We start from the raw sequence: 12,572 nt of genomic DNA, 5'->3' as shown, positions 1-12,572 counted from the left end.
CTACAGATGAAGTTGCTTCTTGATGTACTGAAGATGAGCGGGATGTCCTCACTCCCTACTGACAAGCAAAATCCACATATGACAACAGAATAAACTGACAAGGGCTGTGGAAAAAAAGAAAAAAAAGAAACATTGTTGAGTCATGCTCTCAGTGATTGAACCTGATGGCAATCACAAATGAACTGGACTTTAAACCAAGCTTGAGGAGCCTGTTTGAAGAAATTGTTTATAAAATGTGCTCAGTATTTTGCTCCGAAGAACATACTAATTGGACGGAGAGCTTCAGGAATGGTGTATTGGACAGTTGTTGAGTCATGGATCAGGTGTATATAGTTTATCATTACACTTTGTTTTCTGGTTTTCCCAACACAGGAAAACCAGGTGGATTTATATGGGCTGCATTGCTAGCTTTCTCATTTCTTTTATTTTTCACCCCTTCTTTTTTGTTGTAACGCTGCATTTCTTGTTCAGTTTCACATTTTGACTACTATGACCATCTACCAATTTTTGTTGGAGCATGGTTGTTTATGTTTGAGGGCATGCATGCGTGCATTGTGTCTGTATGTTATGTAAGGAAGTAGACAGAAAGGACTGAATTCTTTCTGATCTTGGGTTCTTGTGCCTTTCCAGTGATGCAGCATGGATTTGTTACCTTCGTTTATGGTTTTCTCTTGACAAGATTTTGCTCTTTTATGATTTATCGCAGTACATGAATAGTTTGACATACTTGACACACGAGGCCTTCTCAAGCATTCCATCAGACTTAGTTTCTGACTTGCAACGGATGCTATCTGTGGATGAAACTTCCAGACCAACTGCATTGGATTTCACAGGTAAAAACAAAATGCAGGTTTAATGCGCGCGCGCTTGTGCGTGTAACTTTGCTGCTAATGAGGTGTGAGATATCCTTGTTCTTGTTTTTCTTACCATTTGTAGTGTTTATGATATTGCTATTAGAGGTGTGGAACCATACTCATTCTGATGCAGGACATGAAATTAAATATGACATACAAGATTTCAAGCTTTAGATCACACCAATTTTAAACAATCACAAAATTCTACGTCCCATATACGATCAAACATTCAACTAAGGGAATCTACAGGGGTCCAAGCCTACACACGTTAGGGCTGGATCAAATAAAATTATAAACCAAACAATGCCCGAAGGAGTGTAGATTCATCCACTCTTGCAAAGGATTGTTCCCCAATTCAAGAGATTCACCATGTTTCAATTCGGGGAAAGTCTAGGGTTTGCAAAAGTGGGAAAGAACTTGGAATTTAGGATTATCTAGGGTAGTTAGGGATTTAAGGCGAGAGATAAGTGAAATAGGGGAGAGAGAATAACCTGAGACAGTTCACACATGTGGATAGCAGCCCAGCCCAGACGCACGTGTGTGGGGCCCACGAAACTGGAAATGGCCAGCTAGGGGTTGGTCTGCCAGGGGAGGTCCACCCTCACGTCAAATTTCACGTCGATCCGCGGTCCGGTGTGTGCGTGGTGCTTCGCCGAAGTTTCAGCCCCCTAGTGGGCTAGAATCTAAAAATCTGCTGTGAAGGAGAATTTGGGTGCAAAGAAAAGATAAACATGAAAATGGAAAAGCTGTGGGAGATGATGGATGTGGGGTGTAGGAGGTGGGGACGATTTGGGATGGTTGTGGCTTCGCACCACGGTAGTTAGCCGTTCGAGGTAGGGAGAGTTTCGCACCCAATTAGCCTCTTCAACTCCGAAGAATAGAGAAGAAAAAACGCAGAATTTTATTCATAAACTTCAATGAAAAGAAACCTACATGGTGTTGCCTATTTATAAGAAAACCCTAAACCCTAAAAGCCGTGCCATGTGCGCACATTATTATTTAGAAATGAAGTAACAAAAATAACAACTAATCAACACAATCAAAATCGTTCATGATGTTTATAATAACGATAATAACCAAAACTCAAAATCCTAGATTATCTAGGGTAGTGGGCTATGATCATGAGATCCAATGGTGGAATTCCTATGAGGATCAGGTCCACTCCAATGCTCTATAGCACGGCCCCCTAAGTAAGAAGTCCTCCATAAATGTCGTCGTCGATCAAGATCCTTCCTCCTCCTTCAGTACGTGCGTAGGGTGGGGGGCGTGTGCGTGCGCATGATGTCCCCATCACATTCTTGTCCTTCTTCCCAAGTGATTAATGATTTCATATTAGCTACTTTCAAATCCTTTAATGGACTGATCTGTCCCATTGGGACTATCAGTTCCAGCTCTATATCATGAGGGTGCTCATCATTGCATTCACATGGAGACACCAAAACCCACGCCTTGATCGGTTTCATATAGTCAAGACTCAAGAGACACCAAAACCATTGCCCTTAAAGAGATGATGCATCTTTTTCAGAGGAACCATCGCCATCACAAAAGGTAGCCATATGAGGCATTCTGATATAGGGAATATGTTTGAATGCATTTATTGAATGACGAGGAAAACCTACATTAGATTATGATGAAGGAAGAGGTGGAAGATGGCATATACTAATCAGATATAGCTAACGGACGGGCTCTAACACCAGTGTAACTAAGGTTGCAACATATGAGTTGTCAGTGGCTATTTGCCTCCTTGACATGGGTTGCATTTCATTCAATAACCCCAGGGAGCAAATGGTGGTTCATCTTCTTCAGTGTGGAGCACTGAGGCAGCAAAAACGATCCCTGTACTAAGAGCCCAGGAAGACATGCTTGATGCTTTGTTTCTTGGTGTAGTCTGGGCACTGATTTATGAGTGAGTTACAACTGGTCATATGCTTCTTGCATTGACTCTTGTATCTGAAACTGCATTTTTGGTCATCACAGGCTTACATAATTCTGTTCCATGCGTCTATTTTCCAGTTTCTGTGCACATGCTTTGTTGTGAATTTTCGATTCCATTGTAAGTGCAACTGTGACAATATATCAGTGCAGTTCGTTGAACTTTGTGATACCTTGGCAATATATCAGTGCAGTTCGTTGAACTTTGTGATACCTTAGTAATAAGGTTTTCAGGTGTAGATATATAGACAGATTTTCTGCTTAATTGTTCATGATTAGGATTACCTTCTGCATAGTCAATTGACTCAATTTCTCAAAGAGATTCTTATGTCTCTAAATTATGTCATTTGCTTTTCAGGTTCTCCATTTTTTAGGGATGATACTAGGTTGCGTGCTCTTCGCTTCCTGGACCATATGCTTGTATGTGTACATTTTCGCTTACTTCCATATTTACATGCTAGACATGTCTGAAGAATGGTAAGTTGACAGCAAAGATGGTGTAATTAGAAATTCTTAAGGAAATTATTGTATCTGTATGCAGGAACGGGATAATATGCAGAAATCTGAGTTTCTAAAAGCATTATCAGATATGTGGAAAGACTTTGATGCTCGTGTACTGCGTTATAAGGTAAGGTTTTTTTTTTGCTGTCTTCTATTATCAAAGATTTAGTCATGTATTGATAATAATAATAAAAAAGAAGAAGAAGAAGAAGAAGAAGAAGAAGAAGAAAGAAGAATAGCTGATTCATTGATCAGGGGAAAAAAGAAGAAAAGGAAAGAAAAGAAAGAAAAGAAAGAAAGAAAGAAAAAGAAAAAGAAAAAGATATTGTTCACTCTTGCTGGTGCTTTTGGTGTTTTTCATTCATCAGTGGAGCATTATTCTTTGGAAATGGTTAGGGTATTCTCCAGTAATAAATAGAGTATCTTGGTTTCCATAGAGCTTTGCTTCCCTACCACATCTCTCAGCTGATAAAGACAATTGTATTTCTTCTAAAAATTCTGGCACAGTTCTCACTAAAACAGATGGATCTTGGAGTATCTTGGTTTCCATACAGAGCTGTTTATTACTCGAGAGTACCCTAACTGCATCTCTCATCTGGACCTACTGCTGTTTACTTGATATAATGTCGTTGGTCAGAGGGTGCATTCATACCAGCATGAATGCAACTGGTCCCATCAGAACTCCGCAGTTAAAGCATGCTTGGGTGAGAGTAGCACTAAGATGGGTGATCCCCTTGGAGGTCCTTGTGTTGCAGTCCTCCCTTAATCTTCAAAAGGGGAAAAATGTCTGTGGTCAGAGATGGTATATTAGTTGCTGTCTCAGCTTCTTCTTCTTCTTTTAAATCTTATTTTTCTATGCAGGTACTTCCACCTCTTTGTGCAGAGCTCCGGAATGTGGTTATGCAGCCAATGATTTTACCCATGGTTCTTACTATTGCAGAATCCCAGGTTAGTTTATGTTTCAATCCTTGTGTGCACTTAGGAAACAGAAAAGTGTAGAATTTGGCAGTAGAAATCCTTGTGTACTGCTATGGATTATTTTTATGGTTGCTTTAATTCTAAGTTGACACATTATCATATGAAAGCTGGAATATATTAATTCGTCCTGCAACAGGAAATTGCTACGCAATCAGCATGATGTGAATTATTTGATTGGCACATTTGGAGGTAGATGGGGGTGCCGGTGTGCCATGCTGGAAATGGACAATCTTGAACATAACTGTCCCTGAGAATCCTGGTTTGCTAGTAAACCTGCACACCAATATTTCATCATCATCTATGCCTAATCGCAACTAAATAGGATCGGATACATGAATCCTTTTCCACCATTCCACTATCAAGGGCCATAACTTCAGTTAGACCATCAACCTTGCTACCTTCACCCGTGTCCTTTTGGGCTTTTCCAATGCTGTCAAATCGCATATGCCTGTGCACATGTGCAATCGCACAATTGCATATGCGGCCGCATACTTGTTTTAAAATTTTCTTTTTTCAAAAAAAAAAAAAAAAAAACAGAAAAATAGGAAAAAATTATAAAAAAATAAAGAAATGGAAACTTTCTCAAGTTAATAGAAAACTAATTTTACATATTTTAAATACATTTGAGTGATATAATTAAACAATGTATATTGGGTTCAGAGAGAGAGAGAGAGAGAGAGAGCACTTTGGGGGTGAGAAGACATTTTGTTCCATAACTGCCCAGCATTCTGTCCCATAAAGCAGGGCTGGTCTTGTAGGTACCGACATTCTTGACATACTGACATTCTTAACTGCCCAACTTGAACCAACATTTTGTTCACCAATATTTGACATTTAAAATAATATATAAATAGGTAGAAGAAAGGATAGATAAGAAATTAGGGGAATTAATAAGTTATCAGGACTGGATTGTTGGGTTTTCTGGGAACTCTCCTGTTCGAGTCTTGTTGGGTTTTCTTCTCTTTCTGTTTTGTTCTTATGTTTCTGTATATATTTTTTTACTTTTTCTGATTAATATAATCTCATCTTTCAAAAGAAAAATAAAATCAAAAGGTCTGGATTAGATGGGGTTATATATGCATCTAGGCACACTTAAAAGGCATAAACTATGTATAAGCTTTATCTAAAATTTTCTCTACCTTTATTCCTTGACTTGCTGAATAGAGAGTGTTGATCCTTATGCTTGATGACGCCTGATGTCTCGTGCATCAATGGGAAATGAGGTTAGACATCCTGGACTAGTGCATTTAACGTGTCATGGTTTATTGCAGGATAAAAATGATTTTGAGCTTTCAACAATGCCGGCATTGATTCCTGTATTGAATTCTGCAGCAGGCGAGACACTATTGCTGCTAGTGAAGCATGCAGATTTGATTATTAATAAGGTGACTGGAATCTCATAGCTTGAACCAGTGTTTGTTTGCAATGGTAGTTTATTTGTTTGTCTCTAGGACAGCAAATGCTTCCCATCCTTATTTTCAATGCTGGAATTGATCTTTTTACTTTTATTATCTTTTTAATAAATGCTGGGTCACAATCTTGTGCTTTTCAATTATTGTAGACCAGTCAGGAACACTTGATTGCACATGCCCTTCCGTTGCTTGTTCGGGCTTATGATGATGTTGATCCTCGTATCCAAGAAGAGGTTTTGCGAAGAACCGTCCCCTTTGTGAAGCAACTTGACACGCAGGTCATCCATTCTCCCACTGGTTGTGATCGTAACTTGCAATAGTAATTCATTACTTTCAAGCAGTGATTCTCCAAAGTTTGGAATAGTTATGTTTACCACAATTACCAAACACTGAATGAGGTATCTTTGTTTGACTGTTTGAGATATTATCAAATCATTTTTTTTTATATAATTTATGAGAATATTATTAAGAAAGAGGAGTTAGTACAACCAATTGATCAGCATAAGTGGATAGGTAGGACAAGCATTGATATTAAGAATCACTTGGACAATGGTAGTTTGGTGTTAGCATTCATGGAATTTGCCTTGGCTTGGCAGGATAATTCACTTAAGAGGATGCTTTGGTTGCGGACTAGGAAAGTTAGGTGATTGAGGAATTTTATCCTCCAAACTGGGTCCATCATATTCTTGCTTCCATCTGATCACAAATCAGGCCATCGTTTATGGCGTAAGGGTTGCCAATTGGTCATGTTTGGGTCAGGCTATATACTGACTTGCCTAGGGCGGTTGGGTTTGGATCTGTGTACCAAAATTGAGGTATTGAGCCTGGAACTGATGAGGTCCAGCGGTCCAGGTAACCATTCTTAAAGATCCTACTCGATGAACGCCCAATATGACATGCTGCACATTTGAATGTGATGCAACCAAATTTAAAAAAAGAAGAATCTTGACTTGGATATGTATTTTTTAAAAATAAAATTTAAATAAAAAATAAAATAAAATAAAAATTCACAATGCAACAAAAGTAAAAATTAAGGACCATGGATTGATATCCAACAGCCTATTAGCTGGTAGCTGCTAAGGTAGTAATCACAATATTCCCTGCTCCTTTTCTACTGTAGGCAATACATGCCAAAAGGGAAGCAATTCATGTTATAACCCAAGAAAATAACATTTTTATTCCACAATGGCTGTTTATAAAAGAGTCTTTACATGCTTGTATACTTATTCTTAAAGAAACAGAGACTAATGTAATCCTAACAATCTCTTTCACTAAAACATAATTTAAAGAAAAGGAAACTTTAATATAATCCTAACAATCTAATCTTAACCATCTCTTTTCACTAAAACATAAAAAAGATCAAAATATCACTTAATCCTGTCATAACTATAAATGACCGTAACTCGCTTAATGATATCGTGCTCACATATTCTTGCGCTCATTTGAGAGATAACTTAGTGTGATACTATGGGTGGGTGTGTGTGCGTGCGTGCGTGCGTGGACTCCATGAAGTTAAGATTAGAAAGTTGCTATGATTTCTTTTGGGCCCTGTGGTGGAGGGTGGGAAGGTTTTATTAGACTATCCCAGTGTTTGGGGGCAGTCTCCCTTTGTTATTATTCTATTCCATAAAGATAACATCTCTTTGATGATTTCAATTAGATATTGGTTAAAAAAGGAGACCTAAGTGACCTAAGTCAACATTGATTTGTAGTATCCCTAATGTAGGGGCATTTTCACACCGGGTTCGAGTAGGGTAGCTTGTAATATGCGAGGATACACTCGGGGTGGGTGATCCATGTGATTTGGGGCCCATGGGGGAGGTCTTGTGTTCGAGACTCCTCATCGGGGGTAATTAATGCGCATCTCACACCGGGCTCGAGTGGGGTAGTCTATGGGATGTGGGGACACACTCGGGGTGGGCGGCCCATGTGAGGCGGTACTCATGTGATTTGGGGGCTCACGAGGGGGGTTCGGCCGAGGTCCTAACCCATGCGATGTGGGGCCTGGGCTATGAGATAAAGGGATTAATTCGCCATACTCTAACAGTTCGAGCTTTTAGAGCAAGTGGTTAATTGTCCTGCACTTCCTGGAAATAATGAATTGGTCACCATTTATTTCTCTCAACTTGCTGTGATTTTTCTTGAATGTATGGTAATATATGATGATGAATAGCATTGATCTATGATGATTAATGTTAATAATTAATCCAACATCTGATACATATTAGTGTATTACCTAGTAATAGTTTTTGACAGAGCAACATGTTGCGCAACTAGCCAGGGGTCATCTGTGCCTCTGCGTATGTGCAGGATCATTCGCAGCGTCATATGGGTGCCACCCGGAGGTGTGGGCAACATGTCCTTGCTCCAAGACCCATCTCCACACAAGGACCATCATGCGAAAGCATAGTGGCTACATGCTTGACAACACCTCCAACATGCGGATATTTATGGTGACAAGCACGCAACATTTAGTGCTGGGTTGAGAAAATCGGTTAATCTAATGGCTGATTTTGATGTGGCAATGAAGGTGGCATTGGCCGCATGATGGGATATCTGGACGGCATTAGAGTTACATGTCAAAGTCATCATGAAGGCCTTTGCCTACAAATATACGCCTTTATAGATGATATCTGAACAGTGTTGATTGAGGCCACATGTCAAAGCCATCATGAAGGCCCTCACCTACAAATGAAAGCATTTATAGCAACCTCAGCGTCTTTTCTTTTTGAGATCTTTTCTTAGAAACCCTTCTCCTGGTCCGTCCTTCTGGAATTCTTATCTAATGTTAGATATACGAGTGATAATTGTGACCCTGAAACTATCTTGTTAGCAGTTTCAAAATTTGCATTTCTAGTTTCTTCTTGTTGATTCCCACTGTTGGTTTTGTTATGACGCTGGATCTTTAAATTTGTATGTTATATAGGCTTAATTAGATCATGATATAAGAGATCTTAACTTCTCTTCTTCATCTTCTTCTTCTTTTGCAGCTAGTGAAGCAAGCTATTTTGCCTCGAGTTCATGGGCTGGCTCTTAAAACTACAATTGCAGCAGTACGTAGAAGATATTTGTTATACTCTGGTTTTATCTTCATATATTGTGTGTACTCGTAATATTCTCTTTCCGGTGATATTAGTTCAGTGATAGAAGACAAGATAAACATCATGAGTAGGGAGCTGGTTGTTTGTTGTTATCAATGGTGGGAAAAGCTGAATAGCAATTGAACGAAAAGTTGTGTGTGGTGTATCTACTGGCTACTTTCCTGGGTTGTTGTCATCACCATCATCATCATCATCATCATCTATGCTTTATCCCAACTAATTGGGGTTGGCTGCTTGAATCCTTTTCTGGGTACTATGTACAGTGCTGCTCCAATTGCTTAAACAGAAGATCATGTAGTCTTTGCTTTGAGGCCTGTCCATTAGTAACAAGTTGTTTTTGCTTCACCATTAACTTCCACAGAGGCACCACTAGAATTCAGCATATTCTCCGATTGAGGCATTTTGACTCTACTACTTGATACTTATAAAAGGGAGTTGATATTTTCACTCCTGAAGTTGGTAATTCCCAACCCCCAGAAGTATAATATGGCCATTGGAGGTATTGTTCAAGGCACACACCACACATAGATGAAACTTATCATGAGCAATCTGTAGGGATGGAAGTATAACTTTTAGGGGGTGAAATAATATTCACAAAAAAAAAAAAAAAAAAGAAGAAAAGAAGAGGAGAAGATGCTGTGAATTTCTATTTTAGGTTCAGATAGATTTGTATTTTGAGGTTATATATGAACACAATCAACACTTTGGTCAGCATGTTTCTTTTCTTCCAATGTAGCCTCATCTAGGCCGATGTCCATGCTATAGAATCCGCTTTACAAGTACAACAGCTCTCTTTCTATATCTGTTTTTGTTCAGTGTGCCTGGACCCATGTCCATATCTGTATATCACAACTAGTATTTCTCCATTTGGTTTTGGTTCCAACTTTCTTTAGATGGATACAATTTTATTTATTTTTTGCTATGGTAGTGCATGTTGGCATGCGCCAGGTACATTTATCTGATTTGTTTTATCTATTCATGCACCATTTGAGTCCTTGACAGGTACGAGTGAATGCACTGCTTTGTCTGAGTGATTTGGTTCACTCACTTGATAAGCTTGCTGTTCTGGAAATCTTGCAAACACTGCAACGTTGCACTGCCGTGGACCGTTCTGCACCTACGTTAATGTGTACTCTCGGGGTTGCAAACTCAATCCTCAAGCAGGTAACTGTTCCTCACTAACATTCTGCTTGGATGCATAGCTGAACTGGATAAGTGAAAATTCTGTTTTAGCAAGAGGGGAAAATGACCGATTTATTATGCTGTTTCTGAGTATTCAATAAGAGCACTCAAATTGCAGTCACATCCCTTTCAAGTCCAACTTGAAGGTAAGAAATTGCAATTTGGAGCCCGATCCCTCAAATATTGCTATGGAAATTGCAATTTGCTCACTTCCACTTCGTAAGACTAATGTTATTGCAATTCAATTTTATAGTGCCTCCAAACTCTCCCTAAATCTTTTTGCCAAACATTTTGATATAACCTTGAATAATAACTAATACCATTTCCATGTCCATGCTTCCAGTATGGCGTAGAATTCACAGCTGAGCATTGCCTTCCTCTACTTATGCCGCTGCTTATTGCACAGCAACTGAATGTTCAGCAGTTTGCCAAATACATGCTTTTTGTGAAAGACATCCTTAGGTACTACACACTAATCTTTTTCAGACAGTCTTTTTCTTTTTATGCTTTTAACAAAAGCAGTTCTGTTTTTGGTCGTCTTCTTCCAATCTTGCAGGAAGATAGAAGAGAAACGAGGTGTGACTGTTAGTGAGTCTGGAACCCCAGAAGTTAAAATCACACATTCAATGGCTAATGGGCTTCAGACTGAACCCTTACAGAAAGCAGGCGGAACTGTATCTTCTTCGACAAAGAGCAGCTCATCATGGGATGAAGATTGGGGTCCGACAAGGAGGGGACCACCCACAACCAACATCCGATCTTCGGAGCCAAACTTGTTGTCCATGCAGGCAATGGCACCGATTTCACAGCCCACCCAAGATGCACCCTTGCAGTTCCAGTCCTCTGTATCTGTGCCCAGCCAACAAACTGCGTTGTCATGTCCTGCTGTTGATATAGAGTGGCCTCCTCCAACCTCATCCTCTGGTTTGGTCCCTCAAGTGGGTGGTAATGAGAAGCTGATGGATGGCTCTCAAGGGTCTTCCGGTGCTACTTTTGATGAGATAGATCCTTTTGCTGATTGGCCTCCACGACAGAGTAACTCAGTCGGCGTTTTGGGGTCCACTACGAACAGCGGTATCACGAACTCAGGGCCAAACAAGAATAGCCAGGACAGCATAGGCCATGCAATGAACAACAAGCCGATCGGGCTCTCCATGCAAAACTATGGAAACTCAGGTTTGAACATGATGAGTAACCAGTCCAGCCTAGGTTTCGCAACGACCAACAATCCTATTGGAGTATCCAAACAGTATCAGGGGACCTCTATGTCAAGTATTAGCAATCCGAATGGCATGGGCTCCAATGCCAGTTCTATTGGGCGTGCTAAACAAAATCAGATGAATGCTGCGTTGGGTATCAGGAACTTGGCGGCCCCGAGCAACACCGAGGCAAGAGCAACCGACATTGGATCCATATTTGCATCTTCCAAGAGCGGGCATACCATGCCGAAACTTGCCCCACCTCCGCAAACTGCTGCAGGGAGAGGACGGGGTAGAAGTCAAGGAACATTGCGTTCTGGTAATGCGAAAGCGCCATCTGGGCAGCCGCCCATTTTGGATTTGCTGTAGTGGGTAGCTGCTTGTTCTGGTTGAAAAACGGTACCAGATCAACCCCTGTAGATTATATAGGCAAACCGGCATTGTGGAGAAATTATTGACTGATTTCATTCTCCGGGAAGATCCACTGCTCTCCAGGACTGTTTGATAAATATGATAGTTTATCGAGTGCAGATTGCTTGTTGTAGCTATTTTGAGCACCTTGACCACAATCACACCCCCCCCCCCCCCCCCTCCTTTTCTCTTTTTTCTTTTTCTTTTTCTTTTTCTTTTTTCCGTCAAATCTTTGAATACTTTCATCAGGTTAGTGTATTCTTTTGAGAGCAGTTCCAGCTCCTGAAGTGAGTCTGGATGCAATAAAGAAATTTTCGACTTGTGTATGAAATGTCCATTTCTCTTCTCCATTGGCGGAGCAAATGCTGAAAAGATGAGATCTGTAGGTGGAGATGTTCTACGAAAATGCCATGCTGGAGATGCCTGGAATTGAATAGGCTGCCCGACAGACCTAGTTCCCCGGTTAAACATCTGGTCCATGCCGACCTAGGCCTGGCCTGTGAACGATGCAAGCATTTTCGTTTCTGTCTTGGTTTTGTTATTGGTCAAGTGCAGGGTGGAAAGAAAATATCCAGAAAGTGATTCTCTTTATCTCTGCGATGGGAAACAAATTCCATGGAATTATGGGCTTATGTTTAGATTGAAGAGGAAACGAAGGGATGTGTATGGAAAATTTTATGATTTAAAAAAAAAAAAAAAACAGTAGGGGGTCCGCCCATTGCAAGGCATATTCTATGAAAATGGAAGCTATTTTAGCAAAACAATTTCCATGAGAATTATTGAAATACATATTACAATTTGAGTCATATTTAGATTGCAAGTGAAAATCTCATATTCCTCTTGCAAGAGTATCTATTTTCTTGTGCTAGAAACCTAGTTATAGAAAAGTAAATTATTGTGGAATTTGCCATCTTTTATGTAATTCAAACAATACAACTTTTATGTTGAAAGAAAACCCTCTTTTACATAATAAATGGTATCGTCTTGATGTTTTAGGAGCTC

At 39.9% G+C, this 12,572-nt stretch overlaps 1 protein-coding gene and 1 pseudogene across 1 annotated transcript in view; both read left to right on the top strand.

The window, feature by feature from the left end:
* Window positions 1-11,610, top strand: part of LOC131241024 (SCY1-like protein 2 B) — a 30,481-nt gene extending 18,871 nt beyond the window's left edge. Inside the window, exons 5-14 of the mRNA XM_058239640.1 lie at window positions 707-833; window positions 3,145-3,206; window positions 3,328-3,414; window positions 4,149-4,235; window positions 5,537-5,650; window positions 5,827-5,955; window positions 8,668-8,730; window positions 9,781-9,942; window positions 10,304-10,422; window positions 10,517-11,610. Coding sequence (XP_058095623.1) covers window positions 707-833; window positions 3,145-3,206; window positions 3,328-3,414; window positions 4,149-4,235; window positions 5,537-5,650; window positions 5,827-5,955; window positions 8,668-8,730; window positions 9,781-9,942; window positions 10,304-10,422; window positions 10,517-11,528 — 1,962 coding nt within the window. The 3' untranslated portion in view covers window positions 11,529-11,610. The remainder of the gene's footprint in view (window positions 1-706; window positions 834-3,144; window positions 3,207-3,327; window positions 3,415-4,148; window positions 4,236-5,536; window positions 5,651-5,826; window positions 5,956-8,667; window positions 8,731-9,780; window positions 9,943-10,303; window positions 10,423-10,516) is intronic.
* LOC131241548 (5S ribosomal RNA) lies at window positions 3,926-4,045 on the top strand (annotated as a pseudogene).
* Window positions 11,611-12,572: the final 962 nt, after the last annotated feature.

The sequence above is a fragment of the Magnolia sinica genome, chromosome 3 (assembly GCF_029962835.1).
Source record: "Magnolia sinica isolate HGM2019 chromosome 3, MsV1, whole genome shotgun sequence".
In the NCBI taxonomy this organism is placed as follows: domain Eukaryota; kingdom Viridiplantae; phylum Streptophyta; class Magnoliopsida; order Magnoliales; family Magnoliaceae; genus Magnolia; species Magnolia sinica.
The sequence above is the reverse complement of the archived record's forward strand: the minus strand, read 5'-3'. Positions and strand labels throughout refer to the sequence as shown.